At 36.8% G+C, this 25,736-nt stretch overlaps 1 protein-coding gene across 4 annotated transcripts in view; it reads left to right on the top strand.

Moving 5' to 3' along the window:
• ZFAT (zinc finger and AT-hook domain containing) overlaps positions 1–25,736 on the top strand; it is a 121,639-nt gene that overhangs the window by 87,021 nt on the left and 8,882 nt on the right. For 3 of the 4 annotated variants that reach the window (XM_027898701.1, XM_027898700.1, XM_027898702.1), the window contains 8 exons: positions 145–232; positions 3,991–4,140; positions 6,025–6,198; positions 8,984–9,072; positions 11,530–11,668; positions 17,051–17,169; positions 18,897–19,023; positions 20,592–20,722. In XM_027898701.1, coding sequence (XP_027754502.1) covers positions 145–232; positions 3,991–4,140; positions 6,025–6,198; positions 8,984–9,072; positions 11,530–11,668; positions 17,051–17,169; positions 18,897–19,023; positions 20,592–20,722 — 1,017 coding nt within the window. Of the gene's footprint in view, positions 1–144; positions 233–3,990; positions 4,141–6,024; positions 6,199–8,983; positions 9,073–11,529; positions 11,669–13,319; positions 13,471–17,050; positions 17,170–18,896; positions 19,024–20,591; positions 20,723–25,736 lie in introns of those variants that run through there. The other variant, XM_027898703.1, reaches the window with a different exon arrangement.

Here is a 25,736-nt window from a genome sequence, read left to right as displayed (position 1 = left end):
TTATTTCACTATAAATACCTTCATTTTTTCCTAAAAAACTGAATCTTCAATTATAACTTCATTGAGAACCATGTATTCCTGAATAATGACTGTAGTGATTATACCAGTGGACTGATAATGCAATCTCTTTCTTTCTCACTTAAGGATAAAAAGAGTTATTCCTGTCCTGTGTGTGAGAAGTCATTTTCTGAAGATCGACTTATAAAATCTCACATCAAGACAAATCACCCTGGTAAGAAAAAAATCAAGGGAAATTTCTCAGTCTATTGCAATAAATGGATAAAGATTTGGAGTGAGCAGTGTAATGTGATTATATTCCTAAGAAAGAGAAGAGTCCGTGTCTAATTTAACTCGTTTAGAGTAAAAATTGTGTTGGGTTTGCAGATATTACAGTTTAAAGTGAAACATGATACTGTTTGAGCATGTGTGTTGTGGAGTGTGTCAGGTAATTGTGCTAAGAAGACCTAGGTGAATTCAGATTAAGCATTGGGAAGTTTGGAATCAGACATATAGGCATCCTGTAACAACCCAGAAGACATAAAATTCTTACATGAGCTGACAGGAATGCATTTAGTGCACAATATTTGTCTGTAGGTGACTGATGTGAATGCAGAGCTGACTCTGTGTGCTTGGGTCCTGTGGGGCTGGGCTGCACTTCCAGGCCAGATAAGTCTCCATCAGGGCTCCTTGCTGAAACCAACTGGGATGTAGCATGGCCAGTATTAAGCTGGATCCAGCCAACCACTGCAGCCCATCCAAACTCTGTTTATTCCTTGCATTCCGGTGCCCTGATTTATCAGTGCAAGCACAACATAACAGGAATGTGGTAAGTCAGTGTGCCGCAGATCTTGGGAATCCAATGACAAAGTGCTGGTGCAGGGACTGATTTAAATCTGATTGATGTGAATTTGGCAGAGCCACATTGATGAGTCCCTGATTTCCTCTTCAGTATCTGTGTTATGTTGGATAGGAAGACCCACTGCTACTGCAGAGGTGCTGGTGAGGTGACTGCATTGGCCAACACACTTTAATTGGCTCATCTACAATGTTAATCACCTGACATAATTTGATATTAAAAAAGAAAATACTGGCCGTGCTCAAACTGAGTTTGGGGAAGGAAAAGTCCTGTTAAAAGGATGTAACTTTTCTTGCCTTTGCCAGAAGTACAGCGTAATAGGTAAAGCAGTAGTTTCTTATCTTCCTACTACCACTAGATAGTGCTAGACCCGTGTTTTAAACAACCTCCTTCACTTTAATTTCAGACTAACTCCCACTTCAGCTCTTTAGTTACTAAACCTCTCTATTTGCAGACCACTCCACAGCAGTGTGGTTGGAGGGCGTTGTCGGACGTCAGCGGACGTGTCTGATGCAGCAAATTGAGATGAGGAAAGGCTTCTGAGCTATACTGTAGTCAGGAGGTATATCACCAGTAAGCACAGAAATAGAATCTCAAGAGCTGTGCCTATTAAGCCTTTGTGCTGCCTCAGCCAGGGAGCATAGGAGACCTCCCTAAATAACAGGACATGTGAAGTAGCAGGGCATTGTGTGCTGCGCCTTACAGGTTGCCCTGAGCCTGCACTGGTCCGTTTTCTGCTGAATTCTGTGTGTGCTGTGTCTGAAGTCCAGAAATACCAGTTAACTCTGAAGCTCTGAAATACAAAACTCGTGCATTTAAATACTTTGGAAGAATTCACTTGGTGTCTGATTACCTCTAAAAGTGCAGTGTAAATTTTTTGATCCAAGTGTGTTCTTTTAAACTCTGTGTTATAACAGAGGTAAGGTTGAAAATGAAAATCTGCACAGCCTATTATTTTGTGTCCTCATTTTTCATTCATGTATCACAGGCAAATAGAGCTTAAAGGCAGAATACTGGATTTATTAGACATATCTCCATGGTACTGAATAAATACTACATCTAAGATATGCCTATGCAGTAGTTATGCAACCGCCCTGCATTAATATAGGGATGAGAATTAACGCACAAATCTTTTTTTCTGTGCATTCTCTTCTTGTAATCAGGAGGAAATCCTTTATTTGTACAACATACTTAATTACAAGCCAAATAAATGTGAGGGGTCTGAGGGTGTAATCTGTTAAATACTGCAGTGGAATTAGTGCAATTGTTTTCAAAAATGTAAATGAAAAAGTATTAAGATGAAAGGAAAAATGGGTGCTGTTAAAAGGAATTTTAAAATTACATATCAAAAATTAATTTAAACCGAAACCCTTTTGTATTTATCATTAAAATGCTATTTCTAGAACTCCCCTTTCTTTCCTTTCTTACTATCATTCAACATGACCCCTCCCTTGTCTCTTCTGTTCCATCAAGTAGAAAGTATGAAATCAAACAGCACTCCTTCCTCTTCTGCATTTGCAGAGGAGTTGAATTTTGGCTCCATGAAGGGAAAATCTCTGTAGACTTTGGCAGAGCAGTATTTCAAACCAAAGAGATAAGAGCTTGGCTTTATTGCCAAATGATTTGAGTACTCAGCAGTGAAGGAGGAGAATTGGATTCTGGTTCCAGCTCTCAGAATTATCTACCTTTCATCCACTGTCTGATTTAATATGATATTTCTTAATAGTTCTGAGACATGAGAGGCACCGGCTTTCATAGATCCCCACTGAACAGACATCCTAGCCTGCAGTCATGAATGAAGGATCTAAGCCATGGGAGGCAGATGAGGATTCAGACTTGTGTCTGTATTTTTCTTTTTTGGGTACTTTACAGCTTATCTCTGCTTAGTTCATGGACTTTTGTAGTTACCTTTTGAGGTTGTTTTCCTTGGGCATATGAGTTCAGGCAGTAGTTTTGATTCCATTCTGGGGCCTATCAGCAAGAGACTAGGTATGAGAGTTCATTTTTGGTAAAAATCGGTTTAGACTGTAACTTTGAAATTTAGAAGATCTGGAGCATAATAAGTCACCAGTTTTCATGTCGTAATGTTTAGATTGCATGAGTGCTGTACTTTCATTAAGTCAGGAGATAGCATTTCATTCTTCTGACTTCAATATGCAATTTGATTTACTTTCTTGAAGCATTTGGCAATGTTTTCATTATGCATGTTTGGGACACTTTAATTTAAACTTCATTATTTTGAGCTTTTTCACTGTGACAACCAAAACATTAGATCATATATGAAGAAAAAACTTAGAGTTGTGTTCAGCCTGAATGAGCAAAGGACAGGAGAGGAAACTTAATTGCTGTGTTCAGCAATCTAATTAAAAAGAAGACAGAACCAGAATCTTCTTGAAGCTGTACAGTGAAGGGATGTGAGTTGAAGAAAGGAGATTCTGATTAGAATTAGGAAAATAATTTTGACTGTTAAGGTGCTTAAACACTGGAATGGGCCAAGAGAGGCTGTAGAATCTGCACCCTTGGATATATTCAGAACAGGACTGGAGATGACCCCGAGCATCTTACTGTAACTTTGAAGTTGGAACTCTAAATTTGACCCTGCTTGGAGCAGGTGACCTTAGAGGTCCCTTCCAATCACATTTGTTCCATGAGTGGTTTTTCCTTTAAAGTGTCCGGTTATCAGGATTCTGATCATTATAGCTGTGGCTCACGTAGATTGTCTTCAGATCCTTGATAGTGAAAATCTGGGGTGAAATCTTGAATAAAGCTTTTGAAATTATTGAAGAAAAAAGTGCCAAATGAGTTTATAGGGAAGGTTCATAGTCAGAAAATGATTTCTAAGCCAGTGGCACAACCACATTTTTTTAAATATTTAATATGTTATTATTTTTTTTTTTTAAATAGGTAGTGAGGACAGTGAGTTCACAGATCAGAAGAGAAAGGACAGAGCATCCTAGGAGGCCTGAAGGAAAAAAGGTCCTTATGCTCTTTTCTCAAGTCAGTTTTGAGTGGCAGTAGGGGAAGTAGAGCTTTTAAAAAGTTGGAGTGATTCAGGATCTAGATCTTCAATATTACTTAGAGAACAAATTCCCTCATGTACTTCTGGTTCTTATTACCTTTTGCATTTCTCTCAGAGGTTTCAATGAATACTATTTCTGAGATTCTTGGCAGAAGAGTTCAGCTGAAAGGACTTATTGGAAAACGAGCTGTGAAATGTCCCTACTGTGATTTTTATTTTATGAAGAATGGATCAGACCTTCAACGTCATATTTGGGCTCATGAAGGTAAGACTCTGTGTTTAAGCTTTTGGGCATATAATGAGTCTCATATTCCACTGAAGCTTTGCTGACGCAAAAAAAGGGATTCGGATTTATTTCTATACCTGACTCAAGCACTTTAAGCCACATTAGAGGTCAATTAATTAGTTTAATGCCTTCTGGACCACATGTGAAACTACCTACTCATAACATGAATAGACAGCTTAAATGTTTTATGAAATTAATAATATTCTCTTGCAATTTTTTCCAAATTCATTCATAAACATCCCTAAAGTATTCTATGTGAGTAAGGAGGAGTGAATTAAATACATGCTTAGTCTCTTAAAACAAGTAATTTTCTCTATCTTCTTACGAGTCACTGCTGCTCCTTTCACATTTGCCCAAAAATACATAGCCTGGAAATCTATGAGTAAAACAATTGGAATCCAGTGGCTTTGATATATACATATAAATTCTGTGAGTATTTTAATTAAATCATGCAGATATGACAGCTAACTGACGCAGACATTGATCAAAACCCCATATGATAATGCTGATCACATCTGTGACTTTTTAGGGAGAAATTCCAGTAAAAAAATCCAGTAACACACTGGTTAAAATCCCTTGAACTTAAAAATCTCTGCCCAGTAGAATTCTCTGAGTACCCAGTCTGTGTATTTTTATTGTAGGTTGAGACCACTTATGCAGTCTTTAGTCACATTAATAATATATGGAGCAAAGTACCTATACTTTTGGATTCTTTTGCCACCCCAGTGCATGAAGGGGATAATGGGATTTGTTACTCTCAAACTGGTATCTTGGTTCCAAAGTGTTTGTTCCTTTATAGGTAGTTCAGCATGTTTGTTTGAAGGGTTTAACTGTGAGTTTACCTGCCTGTGTACCATAGCAAGGTCCTCTCCAATGGCCTTTATTCCATTAAGTATTTGGGTAGTGCAGAATGTAGGTTAGGGCAATTCCTTGTGTATTCCATAAACAGAGTTTTTGTATTCTGACAGGAAAGCTTGGAGCCCATCTCATCTGAGGTGAATAGAAATATACTCCTGAATCAAAGTGTGCAATCAAGCCTGCTTAAAGCAGACTATAATTCCTCATGCTTGTAAATCTAGTTTTAAGGTCATGAATATCAATATAAAACTGCCAGAGCCTCATGAAACTGTTGAACTACTTGGCTAGTTCAGATTTATTCAACTTTTCTTTGAAGGATTTACCTTGTTCTTATAGAACTTCTGTTAAATAACATTCTGGGTGTCTCTCTGTGTGCTTTAAACAGTTTGAGGGAAGTGAAATTTTAAGTGCTTTCTTCTTGTTGAGGGATACCTGATAAGATGCACTTACATAAGGGATACCACTGCATGAGACATTAGCAAATCTGATATTAATCAACAATAAAACACAGCTTCACACATTTGACTTCTGCTAACATACTAAGTACCTAATGAAGCAGTCCTCCTTGAAACAGCTTTCTTCATCCTTTATTGTAGTAAACAGAGAATGATGGTTATCTAAAGACTCATAGAGGGAGATAAATACACCAGCTAGGCATCAGTTTAGGAATCTGGATCCTACTTCTAAATGAAGGATAGACACAGCAAGACCCAAATATCAGTATTGGCTTGGCTAAACTTAGTACTGGCTTCAATAGGGCAATATTTGATTCCAGAAGAACTCCTCCTTTCTCTTAGCAAGGTAAGTGATGCTGCCAAGAGCTCGATATCATTTTCACAGAAGCTATAGATGAAATTTGTTAAATGTGGATATCTAAATTTTAAAATAGTGACCTTGTTGTCTATGTTGCTCACGTGATCTGAAATTCCTTTCACAGAAGTGTCCACCCTCTTGTCAAAAGGTACAACAGCCTGGTTGTTTCATGGTACATTCTTTCATGTTTAGGTGTCAAACCCTTCAAATGCTCCCTCTGTGAGTACGCCACGCGCAGCAAGAGTAACTTGAAAGCCCACATGAATCGTCACAGCACTGAGAAAACACACCTCTGTGATATGTGTGGGAAAAAGTTCAAATCCAAAGGCACTTTGAAGAGCCATAAACTCCTTCATACTGCTGATGGTAGGTGGATGTTTATTAGATTTAAGTTTATTTTAGGACATTAAATACTGACTGTACTACAAGGCCTCATTAACAAATGTTTTTAGTTGAACACCAAGTGTGATTTACAAGTTTTGTTTGTTCCCAGGAGACACCATTTGGGAAACAATTCAAAACTTTGCAAAATTAATTTCTGGGAAAGACAGATGTCTCTGAAATACTTGGGTTTTTTTTCTGCAATTTCTGTTGGCTTTATATCCCTTCATGTTCTTACAGAGAATTTTTATTTCAATAGAAATTCGAAAATACAAATAGTTCCGTGGTTCAGTCTCTTACTATTTCTTATATGAGAACACTGTTAGGATTCTGTTGTCAAATTCAGCAGCCCAGTAGACTCAAGGCCTGTGTCCTCATGTGTAATTAGCCTGTGACAAGCCTGGGCATGTATTCTCTACAGTCTCACATGCAGCACATCTTTTGGCCTGTAGTTTTAATATTTCTGTGCTGATAACTGAAAAAAGTAAGATGCACATCCAGAAAAATATCATCTTTTGCATCTAAATTTAGAACACAACAATACCTTACTCTTCTGTCATTGTCAAATGGAAGTAAATGATTTAGCAGAATAAATTGTACAGACCTTCATTATGATTTGATCTTTGTTACTCACCTAACTGTGTGAAAACTCATTCTACTCTTAATTGACTGTTTAATTTGGTTTTTTTGAAACTACAAATGCATTACTATTGTCCTGTCCCAGGAAGCGCACAGTGCTGTTACATCTTCAGAATGTATGTGAGGTTTCTATGTCAGAGATACTTATTTATGCTTACATATGTATGGTAAGTGAAAGAGACAATCCCTTTTACATCAACAAATACATATTACAGAAAGCACATAGTTATTGTTTTATTAGCAAAGTTACTGCAGAATTATCATAAGTTGATAAATGACTCATTATTCGAAAAGTGCTTTCCAATATTTTGAAATAACTTGGTCAGTAAAAAGCAGGTGTGGCACAAAAGGTCTAAACTTCATATACAAGAATCAAGATATTACCTATAAAATGCAGTCCTCAGCTGAGTCCTGGCTGTGAGGAGGCAGGTTGTTGTATTTGAATGAAAAGGAAATTTCAGGCACGATCAGACTATAAAGGAAAATGAAAAGGTCTCTTTCCGTGGTGCTGTGGGGAAAAAAAAAAAAATCACTGCATGGTATTTAATTTCAAAACCTTTCTGTTTTGTTTTCACCATCTGGCATGTTCAAATAGTGAAATTCAGCAATGAAAGTTGAATTTGCTTTCACCTGTTCTGTTTCTTGGAGGAAACGTGTATGTGTGTGAGTAACTGTTGCAATTCAGCTGAGGCAGCTTCGAAACTTGGCACTGTCAAGAGCAGCACTGTGGCCAAGCAGGAGTTCAGCATGTCTGGATTTGGTTTTATAGGTGTGAAGTTGGTTTTAAATGTTTAATTGCATGCAAGGAATTATGTTCTCTTAAAAATTACTGCTAGGTCAGGCTGAAACCCCGAACCAGGGTATGTGGTTTATCAGAGGACTCACAGCCTCTTGAATGCTGACAGTTTCTCTTTGCCCAGTGTCCCTTTCTGCAGTGACAGCACTGCGAAAGTTCTTACCAGCACATGTCTTGTGTTCTTCAGCTATCTCAGACATAAATGAATTTGAAAGATGTTTCGCTGTTTATGAGTCTTGTCTTCCTGACTTATGAATCCAGGCAATTTTTGTTCAAATACCAGCCCTGCAAGGTCAATTTAACCAGTGGAATATAAAGCAGTTTTCTGTCTGATTTATTCTTCTCCCGAAGACAGACTTCTCAAGAGTGACATGATAGAAAACAATTCTGTAGTCCAGGGTTGTTACTATTTTCCAGTTAGAAATAAACCAGAATAAATAATTAAACCAGTTTTTCATTATTTTATTTAGATACCAGAAAATGTCTTAAGGGTTTTTTAGCAGTGTTTTATAGAAACTTTCACACTTAGCATAAAATGCTTCTAATTTTTTTAGCAAGATCCAGAATCTAAGGAAACCCAATCTCTTTATGATAATATAGAATATTCTCCCTCCTTCCTTTTGGCTCTTCTGCTTTTGGAGTCGTTTTTAGTATATTCTTATTCCACATCAGACAAATGCAGTTTGCCAGACAGGGTGTTTAATTCAGGAATGAAGTCCTTCTGTAATTAATACACCTTGTGATTTGACTGGAGGCAACAGGACTAATAGAATCTTAAAGGCAAAATATGGAGAAAGGGAGTATGAAACCCAGAAAATAAAAGGAAGGAAATTCTGTTAATTTAAAATATAACAGAAAAAAAAGATTTGTGAGAGAGAGCTTTGAAGGGAAAATGCATTTGAATCATAACAATTCAGTGCATGTGACAGAAGTAGCTAAAACCAAGTAAACATGATCAAACATCTGTGTTTTAAGGATTTCCAAATGTGCTTTATAAACAGCAAGGTAGCTGTGCCTGCAGTTGTAAATAAGGGATTTTTTTCTTCTATTTAGATTGCACTGTAACAATTCTCTTTCTTCCTTCCCAAGTGACTGTCCCAGGAGAATCTAGATTATTTAATGCTCATAATTTAAAGGTGACACTTGAGCCTTTTTTCTTCCTTACTCTGTTCTTGGGTCTGTTTAACCAAAATTTTGCAGAGTAAGTGCCAGACTTCTTGTACTGTTCATTGCTCATTCTTAGCATTTTGGAATTCATCTTTATGAGAAAATTGAACCAGTAGTTTTCTGAACTTAAATAGGAAAAAAATATTCCATTTTCTATTCCCGTTTCAGGAAAGCAGTTTAAATGTACAGTGTGTGACTATACAGCTGCCCAAAAACCACAGCTCCTACGTCATATGGAACAACATGTCTCTTTCAAGGTAAGGAAACATAAATCATGCTTATTTAAATCATGCTTAAAGTGGTTAAGAAATACATGAAACTTTAGACAACAGTTTAAAACTGGCCCATTTTCCTGTTTGGTGACAATTATGGTACATGAATATTTTAATATTTTGGGAATTTTTACTTTATGTTCAGACTTTTGAGATAGGTTACCTTGCTCATGGAAAATTTGTAATTAGTATCTTTACTTGCCAAAAATATCTGTATGTTGCAATATGAACCAAACATTATTGGGGCTTTTTGATTGTCAGTCCTTGAGAGAAGAAGTCTAAAACACATCATAAAATGTTCTAGTGAGGTAGGAAAGCAAATCCCATACATCTCTGTTCATTTCTCACTTTATTTTCTCTGAAAATTTGCTGGTCTTCTGTACTATAGGTGATTTCATATACTTGAAAATTGAAGAGAATTAATTTTAAAAGACACCATTTATCTGAAATATGTCTCGGAAAGAGTTTTGAAGATTGTTAATGTTTCTAGGAAGTATTTAGATTAGAGATACGATTTATTTTAATAAACTGTAGTATGGTTTTATTTCTAGATTTCGTGTTGGTTCTCACTGTGATAAGTCTTGATTTAATGAATTGTGAAATGTTATATTCAGTAAATAGAAATGATACTAGTTTATTTTCCAGAAAAAACTTGTGTTTTATATTTATGAAAATATACACTTTAATGCAATGCTTTATCTTGGCAATAAACATATTTCTTATTGAAAGCATCGTACTGTTTTCATGTGCAGCGTCTTCCATTATCTAACAGATCATTTTGCTTCCATAAAGAGTACACTGCAGTCATTCTTAGTAAGCACCATAAAGCAGAAAGGAAAGCAGTCTCTTCAAGGGTGGTTTAAATTTTGGAAGATGAGGTATTTAAGAAAATGAAACAAGTCATCTAAAGAGATGATATATTTTGAACAAATAATTTTTCTTTCTTAAGGATATGGTTTTGCCCTGGACTTATCTTTTGAAAAGGATTTTTTGTAAATGAAAATGCATCATTTTCCTTTTTTGATGGCTAAAGTGATAAATGTACTCATAGTGCAGTTTTTGAAATATAGCTGATTCTGACCTCAGGATCAGCCTGCACATAAGTGTAGCAATTCAAGGCATTGTCAAGTGAACTGCAAAACACTGAATTAGGTCAATCAGGAGTATTTATTTAAAGGAGTTCAAACCCTGTTTGTTAGTAATGTGTCCCTTCACTCTAGGACAGATGTTTGCGTGCTTCTCAGACTCAGAGGCATGTCACTGCTTATATGACCTAATGATCCTTTAATCCATCCTATTTCCCAGCTCCACAGATTTGCAATCCTGCTATCCAATAGCAAGTAGTATACATGACTTGCAGGAATGTCAAGAGTGGTACGAGAACATAGCAGTGTGTCTGCATTATTTTCTTGAAAAAGCAGCAGTTTCAGCAATAGAGAAGCAGAGTATCCCTGTGTGAAAAACTGAATAGCTGAATGTCACAGTACCCTCTGATGTGTAGGGCTAAGGGAGCTGGAACATCACTTTTCATCCTTATTTTTGCCGTTTGGAGCCTGAAGGAAGGTCACGAGCAACAAGCTTTGGGGAGTGTTCTGGTCAATGGACCCTGACTGCAGACATTTCCCTGCTTTAAATTCATCTTCTGTAAACATTTCTGTACCAGCCATTTTCTGCTGACTAACTTTAGGTGGGCCTGCTTGCTGAGCATGAAACATTTTCCATCCCATTCTGAGGTACTTGACTTTTCCCTAAGGACTTTGGTCCTTTTCCAGGACCCTGATGGTTATGTCAAGCTTCCAATAACTGTGATATATCTCAGTCAGGAAGTTATTCTCAAAGGTTAACTTCAGTCACAAGAGCTTTTTTCTCCCCTGTCCCTTTTTTTTTTTTTAGAAATTACTCTTCCTGTCAGTTGAAGGGAGACATATGTTCTTAAAAATTAATAAATTTAGTTCCCGAAATTAACTCGCGAAGTGGTCAGAGGAATGTAAGTGCCAGTGAAAGGGTTGGGAGCGTGCTGGAGAGAGAAGGAAAGGAGAGGAAAGAGATGAACCCTACCAGGTACAGTTACCTGTTAAATTAAGTTGGCTGCCATTTGTACCTTCAGTTATTTGAGCTTTTCAGACGAAAGCTCATGGCAGCTGAGTAATTTCCTTGTAGTAGAACATCTCCACATGGTCATACCTGTAATCTTCAATTATGAAAACACTGAATTACAAAAAGTAATGTTGAAAATACTCGGTGTCTTGCACATAATAAAAAGTACCAAATTTTAGGTAATATTTAGTTTCAACTTCCATTTATATCAAATTTTGGAAGGTCTCCTTAGGAGGTGCCTAAATCAGAAATGAATATGGTTTCTTGGGATCAAAACATTGCAGCTTGGCTCTGTGTCCTGAAGAGGTGAGGAGATCAGCGTAACGTTTTCCTTTTTTCTCACAGCCCTTCCGATGTGCACACTGCCACTATTCCTGCAATATATCTGGTTCCCTGAAGAGGCATTACAACAGGAAGCATCCTAATGAAGAGTATGTAAATGTAGGGTCTGGGGAGCCTGCAGCTGAAGCCCTTATCCAACAAGGTACATCTTCACCATATAAAATTGTTACTTTTTTTTTTTTTTTTTTTCAAGCAAACTTGGTGTAAACTTTTGTGCAATATGCATTCCTCAGTTTCTTGGGTGTTATATGATAAATCATTGCTACTTCTTAGCAGTTCTGAAATGGCCACCCTTTACCCTTCATTCAGTATCCTGTGTTCTTGGTTTACCAGAAGTTTCATTTGACCTTGCCTGTACTGTTCATGGTTGCATACATTTATCATTTACACTTGTTTGTCTCCTTCTGTAAGTAAAGTATCACTGTCTGTTTGAATGAATGATAAATTTCTATCATTCTGCTGATAAATTTCTGTGACAATTCTGCAAGGTTGAATTCAAGGTAAGGATGAGCAAATGCAAGGGAAGAGACTGAAGAGTAAAATGGCAACAAATTATTCCTCCATTAGTAAAACCTGGGGACAAAGAGAGTTCAGGTAAAACTAGTTTTGAATTTGTGGTTGTGAATTGTATTTTTCCCTATTTTTAAATAGGAACTATCAGCAGTTTCATAATATCTTTTGGAATCTTCAAAGTTTCTGGTTTTGTTTAAGTGGAACAGAGACCAAAATAATGCCATTGTGTAAGATAATGAATTAAATATAATTCTTCTAATATGACATTATTAATAGATGGTATTTCCAAAACATCTAAGATAGAACATTTATTTATTGAAAGCATTAATCCATGTTAAAATACTGAAGTCGTGACCCAGAGAAAGGTGCTCAAAGTCTGATATTCTTCCTATAAACTTGCCCTATAAGGGAAAAAATATATAACTACATTGAGGAATTTGAACATTATATTCATATGATTTTCTTATATGATATAAATTATATATTTATATGACATTTCTTTGTTTCCTTTTTGTCAAAAAAACAACCAACCAACCAACCAAAAATTAATTTCAAAAGTAAATCTCTGCCTATACATTTCAGAGTAAGAATGCATAGTATAATTTTAGGATTATTTTCACAGACAGTGAAAGCTGACAGGAAACCTGCAGTTGTTTTAAAGAAGTAATGTTGACTGGTCAGTGCTCAGAGCCTCTATTCTGTAGTCACCCTGGTACAGGAAGAACTGTGTACTGTGGGGAGCTTTATTTAACTTTCCAAACATCTGAGCACTGCAAGGAATTATTTGTTCATAGCCACTCTTAAGAATAGGGACATGAGGATGAATTCTGTTCATATAAATTAGGGACCATACTTGCAATATTTTGAACAAATAAAATTAATCATATGCTAATTAGGCTTTCCTTCCCCTTTGGGAGCCAGATAAATGTGCTTCTGGAAATAATTCTTTTCCACTGAAACAAAAGAACTGAAATGTTGTTGAGAATGCAGTAGTCTTATGGTGGAGAAATCCGAGTGAGATTGAGAGAGAAGAGATTTTAATTTTTTCTGTGGTGGGCATCCTTTTTTCACCACATTGGAGCATTGGAAAGTGATTGAGAGGATGAAATTTAGTAAGTCCAAATGCCAAATTCTGCACCTGGAACGGAATTATGTGTGGCACAAGTCTAAATGAGGAGAGGAGTAGCTGGAGATCATCCCTGCAGACACAGAATCACAGAATGGGTCAGGCTGGAAGGGACCACGGTGGCTTATCTGGTCCAGCTTTCCTGCTCAAGCAGGGTCATCGTAGAGCACGTGGCGCAGGATTGCATCCAGAAGGATGTGAAGGTCTTTGACTGCATCCAGAGGGAAACAAAACTGATGAAAGGGCTGGAAGGCATGTCCTGTAAGAAGCAACTGAGGGCTCTGAACTTGTCTAGTTTGGAGAAAAGGTGGATGGCTGAGGGGCGACCTCACTGCTCTCTATGACTTCCTAAGGAGGGGAAGGGAAGAGGGAGGTGAGGAGCTCTTCTCCCTGGTATCCAGTGACAGGATGCATGGGAATGGTTCAAAACCATTCCTGGGAGTCTTGGACTGGACATTAGGAAGCATTTCTTTACTGAGAGGATGGTCAAACAGCTGAACAAGCTTCCTAGAGAGGTGTTGATGACCCAAGCCTGTCAATGTTTTTGAGTCATTTGGACAATGCCCTTCACAACACACTTTAGCTTTTGGTCAGCCCTGAATTGGTCAGGCTGGATGGTTGTTGCGGGTCCCTTCCAACCAAATTTGCCTGTTCTGTTCTTTCTATTTCTGACTTTGCATCCCTCTTTGTCTTCCCTTCCCTACACATCATTTATGCTTCCTGCGCTGCCAGCAGTGCCTGTTTTCTACGTGTTCCCCTCATGTGAGGAGCTTTAGAGCAGTAACAGGGCATCAAATCCATGTAGGAGCTATAAGGTCAGTGTCTCTTCTCAGGACTCTGCCATGAAGAAACTTTATCATGTTAATAGGTGCGATGTTCCCATATTCAGCTTCCTTTCCCAACTCAATTTCCTTCCCTGTGATGCCTCACATGAATCTTGCACATGGCCTCAAAATAAGAGATTTCTTATCATGCTATAGAAACGTCAGTTTTTCTTAGTCTTTTGGTATCTCACTGGGGGAAAGAGTGTTCCTTGTGGGAAACATTTGCATTTGGAGGTGTTAAACTTGAATCTTTTTGAAGTTAAAAGTTTTCCTGATTGGAAATCAGATGATATTCACAAACAGATCACTGTGGACACATTATGGGCTGTGACAAGTCTGTCATGCTTGTCATACATGACACTTGTATGTCATACAAGTTATTAGGTATTAGGAAGAAGTTCTTTACTGTGAGGGTGGTGAGGTAGTGGAACAAGTTGCCCAGAGAAGTTGTGGATGCCCCATCCCTGGAAGTGTTCAAGGCCAGGTTGGATGGGGCTCTGAGCAACCTGGAGCACTGGAAGGTGTCCCTGCCCATGGCAGAGGAGTTGGAACAAGATGATATTTGAGGTCCCTTCCAACCCAAACCATTCTATGATTCGATGTGTTTCTGAGCTGTTTGGGCCAGGAGTTGCACCCTGCTGTCTGAAAAGCTTCTGTTTAGTTCCAATTTCCTGTATTCATAGATCTGAAAGCAATTTCGGAAAATTATTCATGTATTCATATAAGGGAAGAAGACCTTTCAGACCTGATATTAAACAAATCCTTTGAAATGAAAGGACTGTAGATGAAAAGGAAAAGACTAGAGAACCAGCAAGCAGGAGGATTTGGAAAGAAATTGAGAGCAGAAAGTAACAAAGATTAATATCTAATAAAAGCTGTCTATATCTATTCAGATTGTATTCTGCTTGTTTTAAGTTACCCACTGAGCCCAGAGTGAATTCCCTCACACTTGCTCGTCTCCTCTACTCTCAGCTGGGTTTTGACTGCATTGCAGGCACTGCAAATAATCTTAATTGGAAATATTTATATGAATGTAGACTGCTGGACTGTACTCAGGATTCCTAGAATGAGTTTATAAATAAATGAATGATTCATAAAAGGGACTGTGTTCATTTCAGCAACCGAATTGCCAAAGATAGACAGCAATATTTAATTTCTGAGCTTGTATTAGAAATTGGGATCACCCAGGATCAGAGAAATGCTTGGGATTTTGCAGTGTGTGTGTATGTTTCTTAGTTTAAATAGAAGTCTATGATCTGACATTTATTTTAGTATTTGAAAGTAATAAAGGAAAATAAATAGCATAAGAATTTGATGTATTCTGAAGAGGGTACAAGAGTATTAGATATGCATTAACCACTAGTTTTTCTGCAAGGCCCTGCTCATTTGATAGCTTGGTTTTTGTTTTCTTTTGCTTCATGTTGGGCAAATCATATAAAATTTTTCCCAAATTGTTTCTTTTCTCTGCACAGATATTCCTTGTCATCCATTGGTTTGTTTATGATGAGAGACAGACTTTCACTTTGTGTTTGTGCAGTGACTTATGCAGTACATACATGACAATCCCTTGGTGGCCTCTATGTTCTGTTACACAAATATATACATGCTTTCTTTGGACAGAAAATAATAGTTGTCTTATGGAGATGTTAGGCTAAAAATAAAATGGAGAGCGATGTCAGTGGAAGCAAGTTGTGGAACTACATAATATTTGTGTGCAGTATTTTGCTGCAGACATCAGTTTTGATCTTAAAAGTAGTTAAGGTGTGTAATTCATTGACTTTGTATGTCACCTTATTATTTTAAAGAATTATGTAGAAATTAGTTTTTCTGAGCTTTTGTATCAAGTCACTGACGTGGATTTATGTATTACCAATTTAATTTTATGCCTCTGTTTTTTGTTCTTAATTAAAACCAAAATGACAAAAGTTACAGATTTAATTTACCTGATGTGTTGTTATAATAGATTCGATATCAAAGTAATGCAGAAAAGTGTTCACTGTTTCACTCCAATGGCTTTTTCCTAATGCTACAGATTGGTGTGAAATTAATATTTAATTTCATTTTCTGTAGCTGATTATATCTTTGTTCTAATCTGAACTTTTTGAGTGAAACTATTTCAGTTTTGTTTAAGATGGAGTACTGAGCATCTTCTGTAACTGTAAGGTTTGGTAAAGGCCTATAATAGAGAGCAAAGAGGGGGATTTTTAGAGGAATAATTAGTGTTGGTGAAATACCCTAGTGACTGTGTGTAGTTATATTCTGTTTTATCAAAATAAAAAGTTTATTTCTTTTCACCTGATAGAATACCATATGGTAGGTTTCCATTAATGTAAAATGAGATGTTTTTTTCCTAATCACCTCATTCATAAAAGGCTGTGCAACCAGGTCTTGGCTTATAACCAGCTTCTGAGGGTCTGTTTGAAGCATTTGAACATGATGGGTAAGAATCATCATTTGCCACAGTAATGTGGAGTCAACCATCTGGTGTCACAGTTCCTAGAGTGGCATAAGGCACTTCCCCAGCCATTAGATTTGTTAGAGTTAGTTCTGGTCACCTAATGCAACACTTTGTCACATGCAGATTATTTTAATTCTGCTTTGGTCAATAGAGGGGAAAAAAGAGAAATACTTATTTGCGTAATTACAGGCAGCTGAGATCTGACACTTGGCCAAATGACTTCCATAAGAAAAATAAGTAAAAGCTGTTTAATCTAGTGTAGAAAATTTGATTCTTATGATTTCGTCGTGCTCAGTTTTTTACCTGTAATGCTGCAAGCTGACACAGGGAACATTGTGCTAAATTCATGCCAGGCATCATTTTATACACAGAAAACTTAGATTTACAGTTCTAAATGCTAACATAAAACTCTCAAAAGCAAAGTTAGTTGCGTGAAGATGACGTTATGTTATTAACTCTTCCTAGTTTACTTTGATAATGTACCAAAAAAAGATTAGTTTGTTTGAAACTTGAGAAATGGGGTCAATTCAAACAGTTTGTTACTGCCTTGTAAAAGAATTTCTATGAAAATAACTCAAGGAATTTATTTGTGTTTCCCTATAGGTGGCATTAAGTGTCCTGTTTGCAGCTTTGTGTACGGTACAAAATGGGAGTTCAACAGGCATCTTAAAAACAAGCATGGAATGAAGCTGGTGGAAAATGATGGGGAGACCAAGTGGGAGGTAAAGCAAAGTTACTATGGCTTTGACCCTGAGATCTTTTAAAATTCTGGGGAGAAAAGGAAGGATGATAATAAGAATTATACGAAAATGTAGATTTGACTTCATGTAAGCTTAGATGGCCGCGTGATCTCATCTTCACTTGAAAGCATACATGGCTATGATTGTTAAACTTTAATATATTGTAGGATTAACAACCTTGTAAATGCTTATTTTTTGCATTTTAGCCCTCTAGTCCTCTTATTTGCAGCAGAAAGGGTGAAAGTTCTAGCAAAAAAATGTGAAATTGAAAAACTTACTGAATTTTTTATATGCCAGATATTAACTGATGTTAACTTCAAGTGAGCAAAGCTGAAAATTTGTACTGAGGTAATGAAAAAAACTTCTCTTTTGGTCCAAGAGAAGGTTAGAATCTTCAGTTAGAAAACTGAATTTGTAAATTGAACAGCTGAAAAAATGGTAATGTTATACAGAGTCAATCTCCTATCATTTGTTCTGTGGTTTCATCTTCAGTCCAAAGTATATGGAAAATCTGGATCCCTTCCAACTCAGACTATTCTGTGAAAATCACAGTATCTCTAAGATCAGACTTTAAAAAAAAGTCAAGTTAGACCTAAGAAACTCAGTTTGAAAAAACAAAACAAACAACATGAATTTTCTTGATTTGGAGTGGTGTGGGGCGGCTACCATGAGAGGACAATACCCCTTTCAAGCTTTCCTCTGTCGTCATACACAGGACAATTTGTTCCAAAATGGAAACCCTTACCCTTACAGAGCAGAGCTGACTGCAGATGCAGAATCTGTGGGAAAACCACAGATTCAGACACTTTTATTTTAAAAATTACAGTTGGCAAGCTGAGTCCCTTCCACTGCCTAAGTAGGCTGGTTTTGATGTTCAGTGAGAGGAAGAAGCCAGAAGTCAACTGCAGTTGGCTGACCTGCTCAGTGTAAGACCTATTATGCTAAATTTCAGCCTGGCCCCCATTATGAATCTAATGCCTGATTTGTAAGAGCTGACCTGCAGGTCTTGTCTAGTAGTTATTGTGTAGCCACACACAGAAGGTTTAAGTCCTTGAAAAATACTGGAGTAGATTCTATTTGGACAGTTATTCAAAGAACACAGGACAAGCATTTTAAAATGTCATCCTTCAAAGCCTTGAATCCACATTTCAAATGATTCTCTGTACATTTTCCCAGTAAATGCCCAAAGCTGAAAAAATTAGAGGACATCCCGTGTTGCAGACATGTCTCTGCTTCTGAACTGGGTAGAAAGAAGGAATCTCATCCTAGCAGGAGTACATATTAAGAGCTTGCCTTGAAAAACATAGTTCATGGAAAGGATAACTTTTCTGAAACAAAATGCCATTTTCAAACTTGAGTTGTTTTACCAGCTCTGCATTAATTTGGCTCAAAAGTTCTATGCTAAACTCTGATACGATAGTCTATTACTAGTTCTAAAAGAACTGCAAGAAAAATGAAGTCAGGATTATTTAGCATACTTAAAATAACTTTTGAAATAGAATCTAGAAGAAAACTTTGGGATCATATCCTGACTCTCATGTAATATTCTTCTTGAACTCTGTTTCACCCAGTTTCTATATAATAGAAAACTATTATATTGTTTTCTATTATATATTGTTACAATACTTGTTGTCCAAATCTCATTTCATATTGTTCTTTAAATGGCTAAAATGAGATTATTCATGCCTTGGCTGGATTTTGTTTCCAAGTTAACTGCTGAAGTTTCTGAAGAAGCATCCACTCAGTATGTCCATATCACAGAGGCTGGAGAAGATGTTCAAGGCACTCAAGCTGCTGTAGCTGCTTTACAGAACCTTAGATATACTTCTGAGAATGGTAAGCTACCTTTTTTTTTTTTTTTTAGGTTGGAACACAAGATACATCTTTTTTTCATAAATATCTAATTCTTTTGAGTATTCTGGGCAATAAAAGATCCCCTGTGATCTCCTATTAAAAAAGATGAAATTAGTCATCCAGAACTTACTTCTGGGGGGCTATACTTTCTTTGAGGATAAATGAGAAATTAGCATTCTTTATGAACTTCTGTATCCTTAAGTCATTAATGCTTATCACAGCCTGTTTTGCACTTTATTATTAGCCGTGTGGAATTTCCTGCCTCTATTATTAAATATACTGTGAAATCAGCTATCTTGGCAGAGTAGATGGTGTGTATCTAATGGCAATTCCCTGGCTATTATTTCTCTCCCTGCTTGAGGCAGCCAGACTGCAGGAGTGACACGGTGGAATAGCTCATTTACCACGTTCCCAAGGCAGTACTAACAAACTCAGTTTTGATGGCACACAAAACTAAGTGAGCTATTCTGTATCAGACTGAGGAAGAAAAGAGTGGTATTAGATAATGGTTGCTAAGGGAGAAATAACAAAAAATGGAGGAAAAGGAAAAAGTGTCCAGATTTCTGATTGTTAAAACATCAGAGACTAGAGTAGGTTTGTTTTATATCTTTTGTTTTTATATATATAAAACTAAGTAGTTATCAGAAGACAGCATTTTACAATTGTTTACCTTCCTTGTCTTTATAGCTCATAATACAAATAAATAAATAAAATAAACATGATCATGGAATATGCTGCACATGACAGTTGTGATTTTAAGCACAAGGCTGTAGTTTTCAGAGTAGAATGATGTGCTTTTTAGTGCATCCAACTTCAGATATTCTTCCAGCATATTCCCTCTCAGTCTGAAAAACAGTAGCATTTTGTCTAAAGGCAGTTTTATAGGAAAGAAAGCAAGCAAACATTTTTCAGTACTCAGATAAAGTTGTTTTGTACGTAAGTAACAAAATATAACCACTTTCTGGTTTTAATTAAATTATCTGACCTAGGTTCTCATCACAGTATCAACCTCAGTGTGAAAGAGTTTGGGGTTAAGAGATGGGATTTAATCTATTTACTGTCTCTTTGCTAGTTCTAACATTGTTTAAAGCAAATATAAGGCAACTTTACATGACTCTGACAGTTTCTTTTGCTTTCTGACTGCGGTTATAGGTATATAGTCAGGTTCTGTTTGAGGTGAATGTCTGGCAAATACACATTTGGATTTGTGAAGTCTTGCAGCTTCACTAATTTGCAGTTACTGCTGTGAGTTGTGCCTGTTGTTTCCTTATTCAATGTGTTCTTTTAGATGTGTTTCAAATAGGCATAAAAGTGATCAGTGTGGCTTCACCTGCTGATTTCATGCATTCCCTGGGCACATTTGTTTTGTGAATATTTCCCTGCCAGAGGTCTGTTATTGGATTGTCTTGTTACTGAGCCATTTGAAATGTACAAACAGTGAGTCAGGGCTAAGGCAGGAGGGGAAAGAGAGCCTGTTGTACCACTTAGGTTCACGTACCCTTAGAGCTGTTTTACTGTAATGATCTTATGTCTGCTGTCTTTCTGATAAGGTGAAAGACTTGATCCAACAGCTGTAAACATCCTGCAGCAAATCATTGAGCTGGGTTCAGAGTCCCACGATGCCACCGCAGTTGCTTCTGTAGTTACGATGGCCCCTGGCACAGTGACAGTGGTAAAGCAGGTAAGAGATCTTTTTCCTCTCCAAAGCAGATATATTTAATTTTCATGTATTTGTTGTGAAGTGGGTGTTACTTTACAAGGGCCAGATTTTACATGACCACGCAAGACATGCATAGAATTTTTTTCTGAAGGGTTTTTTTTACTGCGTGTTGCCTGTATGTCTGTTTATATGTCTACACATATACATGTTTATACATATATGCATATATATATTTTTATATAGAAAAATGCATGTATGTAAAATATGAGTGAATAAACACACATATGTATATACATGTGTATGTATGTGAAAATACAGTGCTTTTTTGAGCTTGTGCGCAGGCAGTTAGTACCACTGTCATCTAAAAGAATCAGGAGGTCCTTGGTGCAGCAAGTAAAAGGACATAATTTTCAATTTGAGGTGCCTGTTGGGTTAAAACATCATGACTTTTTCTTAGTATTTCCTCCTCACAGGTCTGCTAACTTTGTTGCTTGCATTTTTCATTCTTCTCACTCCAAACTCCACTTATTCCTTCTGTTTCATCATAGGTCTTTGCTTATCCTTTTTCCCACTGTGTTCATCAGTTCACTGGGGTCTCTGCACTCAGTGTGGTTGAGAGGTGAGAGAAGGAAAGTACATGAGAAATTTCAACTTCACGAAGAGTTTAAGTAACTCCTTTTATTTAAATGGACCAAAATTGATTATTTTGAGTGCTAGAGCTAACTTCTGAGTTCAGCATCTTTTTGTAGCATTGTGGTCATTGAGTTCATGAGAGCTTCACAGAAGTGGGAAGTTCATAGTCTATGGAGTATCTGATAATTCCTAAACTTGCTGTCCAAATTTAATGGAGACAGAATTTCAAGACAGAGCAGTTTGAGATGTTCCTTTGAAATCCTTAACAGGTATTTTGATTAGAAACCCTGTAAGAGTTTGGTGATGGGTTTTTCGGTTTTTTGGGGGTTTTTTTGGTAAAATAACAGATCCTAATTTGGAAACTAAATTCAGTCATTAAAGAGAAGAGACAGTTTAGTCCAATTTTGTACAAGTTTCAAAACAACTTTTACAGTAGAGTAATTGCCAATATGCATAATGTGCTATACAAATGTTCTTTTTAAGGGCTAAATGCAACATTAGCCATTGGTGTTTGTGGTGTCTGTAAATGTTACTAAAACTGGTTCTTCCCTTAAAAGTGCATCTTTTGATGCCTTTCTACTAAAAGTGTAGGAGACAGGGGCTGCTAAAGTAGCAGCTACCAAGAAGAAGTAATATTTTGATATTTTAGTGTTATCAAAAGTACATAATCTAAAAAATCTGGTGATTCTTCCTCCTCCAGTTGTTAAATCTGATCAATGTCTGGGTCATCTTAAAATCTATCATCTTCCTTGTTAGACCATCTGAATTTGCTGGTAGCTATTTGTAAGTAAATATTTATATTCCAAATTAATTTTCTTCCTTGCTTCTTAATCCATATTTCTAGCGTTTTGAGTTTACAAGCTGCTAAGCCTTGATCACTTATTTTTGCCCTTGCTTTGTGTACATCAGTGACTCTCACTGGTCTGATGTCAAACTCTTACAAGCCCCACTCCTATATCAAATGAAATACTGAATTCTTGGAGCACAGAATCGCTTTGCTGCTTTACTTTTTTATCTCCTCTCCCTCCCCACCCCATCACTTGAGTCTTTTTAATATAAAGCAGCTTTTTTCCCCTACTTCTAAGTGGCACAGAAGCAAAATCAGTGAAGAATTCAGATACCTCTCAAGCTGAGTGATGTTGTGCTACCTCTGTTTATGACGCCTTTTGCTAAGGATTTACACTGATGCTCAAGGCACTGTTCCTCTGTGAACATGTTTCTTGCCTGTTCTGAAATGCCTGCTCATTTCTTTCTCTGGTAGCCCCAGTACTTTTCACTCTGTGTGTGCAGGAGTTTGCAGATCTGTGATTTCCCAGGGGAGGATCAGGTCACTGCTCACTGACCTTTAATGGACTTTATGGAGGCACAGCAGGGACCAGGGGAGCTCTGCAGATCATGATGATGATCTATCTTTTTTAATTTTTTTTTCTTTCATTTTTCTATGTTGTTATTTTTTTCTCTTTTAATTTTTTATATAATTCAGTATTTTATCAAAGTCTGTCTGTTCTGTTATAGAGCTGTAGTTACTTTCCAGCCTGTCTTCTCACCAGAAGATTGCTCTGGAATTACAGGCACCCTCATTTGTAATCTGAGGGAAAGAAGTCTTTAAATGTAGTTAACATGACTTACTACTTCCCTGTTCAGAACAAGATTTTTCTTCAGTACAGAGTTACTTTCTGTGGGATATCCCTCATTTGTACCTACGACTATGTCAGGTTTTAATTGTAGTAGGTTCCTAATTGTTAACCTTGAAGTGGCCTTAAGACTTTATTTCTGAAAAACTCATTCTAAACTTTCTTCTGTGACCTTCAGCTTCTCTTGTGGATTGTGAGACAAAGAATTCATTCAGGGTGTCAGCAATATATCAACATCATCTGTCACTGAATTTCCACTCTTGTTCTTTAATGGCCTCACAGAGTCCTTGCTTAGCAGCTTGGGTCCATTTTTTTTTCCTTAACATTTATTGTAGTTCTGATTTTATCCTGTTAGGTTTGTTTTTTTCTTTTTTCTCTAAGGACATACATTATCCATTTTTTATTTTAGTTCTTACCTTCGTATCTCGTTTTTAGCTAAACCCTCCATGCTGCCTTCATATTTCTCTATTAGCACTAAGAAATTTCTTCTAAATCATAAATTATTAGAATGTTTTTAAAGTATTTTTTGCTGTAAATGTTACACTGCAGTGTTCCTATTTTTGTCTGCCATTTCCTCCATGGAATTTTTTTTCTCCCACAGTTGTCCTTTCTTTACTTTTCACTCATAAAAGTCCCATTTATACCTAATCCTTAAAATTATGTGTGAATCCAGCTGCATCTGTCAGTAATGCTGTCATCTTCATGCTTTAGCCCTTCCCTAACCTGTGTGCTCACATACCTTCAGTGTGCTGTACTTGAAGGTTCAGGGTAATGCAAGACTTTTGCCAGCAGAAACAAATTGTCTTTATCTGCAAGTCCTTTTCAGCATCTTGGAACATTTCTGATGTATTAAAGTCTAACCAGTGAAATTTTAAAATTGTTTTCCATTAGGTCACAAAACAGAAAGGATACCATGGTTGAGGGATTCTTCTGTGAAATTATTCTTCTGGGTTGCTTTTAGTCTTACTGCAAGTATCTTAAAATATGAGTACACATGATGGACCTGACAGTAAGATCAGATTGTCAAAGCTCCCAGCTCCTGAATTGCGTGCTGAGAAGAAAAATATTTCAGTTATGACTTTGGAAACTTCTTCTTTTTGTTCATCAGAATGATTTTATAAAAGAAAATGCTTTGATAACATAAAAATAGCCAGTCCCAGCCTGGCTCAGGATTCAGCCTATGATTTTAAACCCCCAAAAAGCAAAGCTATTCTCACTGAGTTTGAATTGTGATTGGGAAATAGGAATCAATGTTTGCTCTGATAGTGTCATATGCATAGGAGCTTTCAAAGTTTGTGTCTAGAGCCTGAAATGATTTTAGGTTATTGTTGCCTGCAAGTCAGTATTCTAATCAGTTATCAAAGTTTAACTTTTTCTTATATCTAATGTGAGAGAAATCTTGTTGTGTGACAGCTATGAAAACATGCAGCTGCTAAGGAATGCAGTATATAACAAATACCCGAGGAAAAAAAAAGTTAATAATGTAATAAAGTTTTACCAATATATGATCAGAGACTGGCAAAAATCCACTTTGAAGCTCTGATCACAGCATGGCAGGAATGTATCCTTGTCAATTTGAGTCCTTTTCAGTTATTAGTTATCCAGTCCAGATCTTTTTCTGGAATGAAGAGCTAGTGAAGATATTTCTTTATAGCATGACATTTGAGTTGTTCTGCACTGTTTAAAGACCAAGAAAGTAATGAGGTGGGAAAGAGAGGAAAGAGTGCTAAGTTTGAAGAGTAACAAGGAAAGAGGCTAATAAATGCTTAGAAAAGGGAGGAAATGCTGTTCTTAGTGGATGGTAAACATAGGCAGGAGAAGGGGAGAAAGCAGTTTTGTGGGAACAGAGCCCGTAGCAAGGTGGAACACTGGAAGTGTAAAACAAGACACTTCCCTTTCTGCTCGTTTGACTCTCTGTGTCCTATTACAGATGTACTTTTGCCCTTGTGCCTGAGGGTGGAGATTGATTCATTTGGGTTTTTGTTTATTTTGCTAGCAGAGGCTGTTCAATCCATTATTTATGTAGGTGGACTATTTTCCTAGCTCACATGCTGAATATAAAGGCAGGATTGGAGGATGAGCAGTCATGCCAGTATCACAGACACCCTTGATTTACAGTCTCTCTGTTCAGAGACTTGTTTTTCACACAATGTATCTGTCTGTTGACTGTAACAGAGACAGAGAGTGTTTAACTACAAACTGCCTTGATGTGTAGTTCTTTCTTTTAGTTTGTGTACATCAAATAATAATAATAATAAGTTGTTCCTTAAGAAGTTTGTTCCAAGTTAAACATTTGTTTGATTTAAATACTGAGTTACTTGTGAAGAAACATTTCCCTCAGAAATGAGCACCCCCTGATATCTTATTTTTTGCAGAGGAAACTCTTTCAGTGTGTAGTGTCTGTTAAATTATTCTTGAGAGAGACAAGATTCAAAGTGGTTTTTTTTTTGGTTTTGCAATATATGAATATGCTTAAAAGTTTAGTTCCAGAATCCCTCACTACATTGGCCAGAACATCAGAAGAGTTGCCCCTTCTTGGTCTGTGTCCATCAGTTTTTTGTTTATAATTGTTCTTCCATTTCCAGTGTTTGTTAGTGGGAATGTGTAATGATAGCAAGATACTTTCTGATTTAATTCATTTATTTTTCATCATTGCAGTGTATTTCTTGTACCAGTTCTCTTTGACACAAAGAGTAGAATACACATACAGGTCTTTGTCCAAATATGAGTTTTTATTTTTGCATCAAATTACTGAACCAGAGCAGTAG

Source organism: Empidonax traillii, unplaced genomic scaffold (assembly GCF_003031625.1).
Source record: "Empidonax traillii isolate 1590-97213 ecotype Southwest subspecies unplaced genomic scaffold, ASM303162v1 scaffold618:size574337, whole genome shotgun sequence".
NCBI lineage: Eukaryota > Metazoa > Chordata > Aves > Passeriformes > Tyrannidae > Empidonax > Empidonax traillii.
Note: the sequence above shows the minus strand (reverse complement) of the source record. Positions and strands in the feature narration are given on the sequence as shown.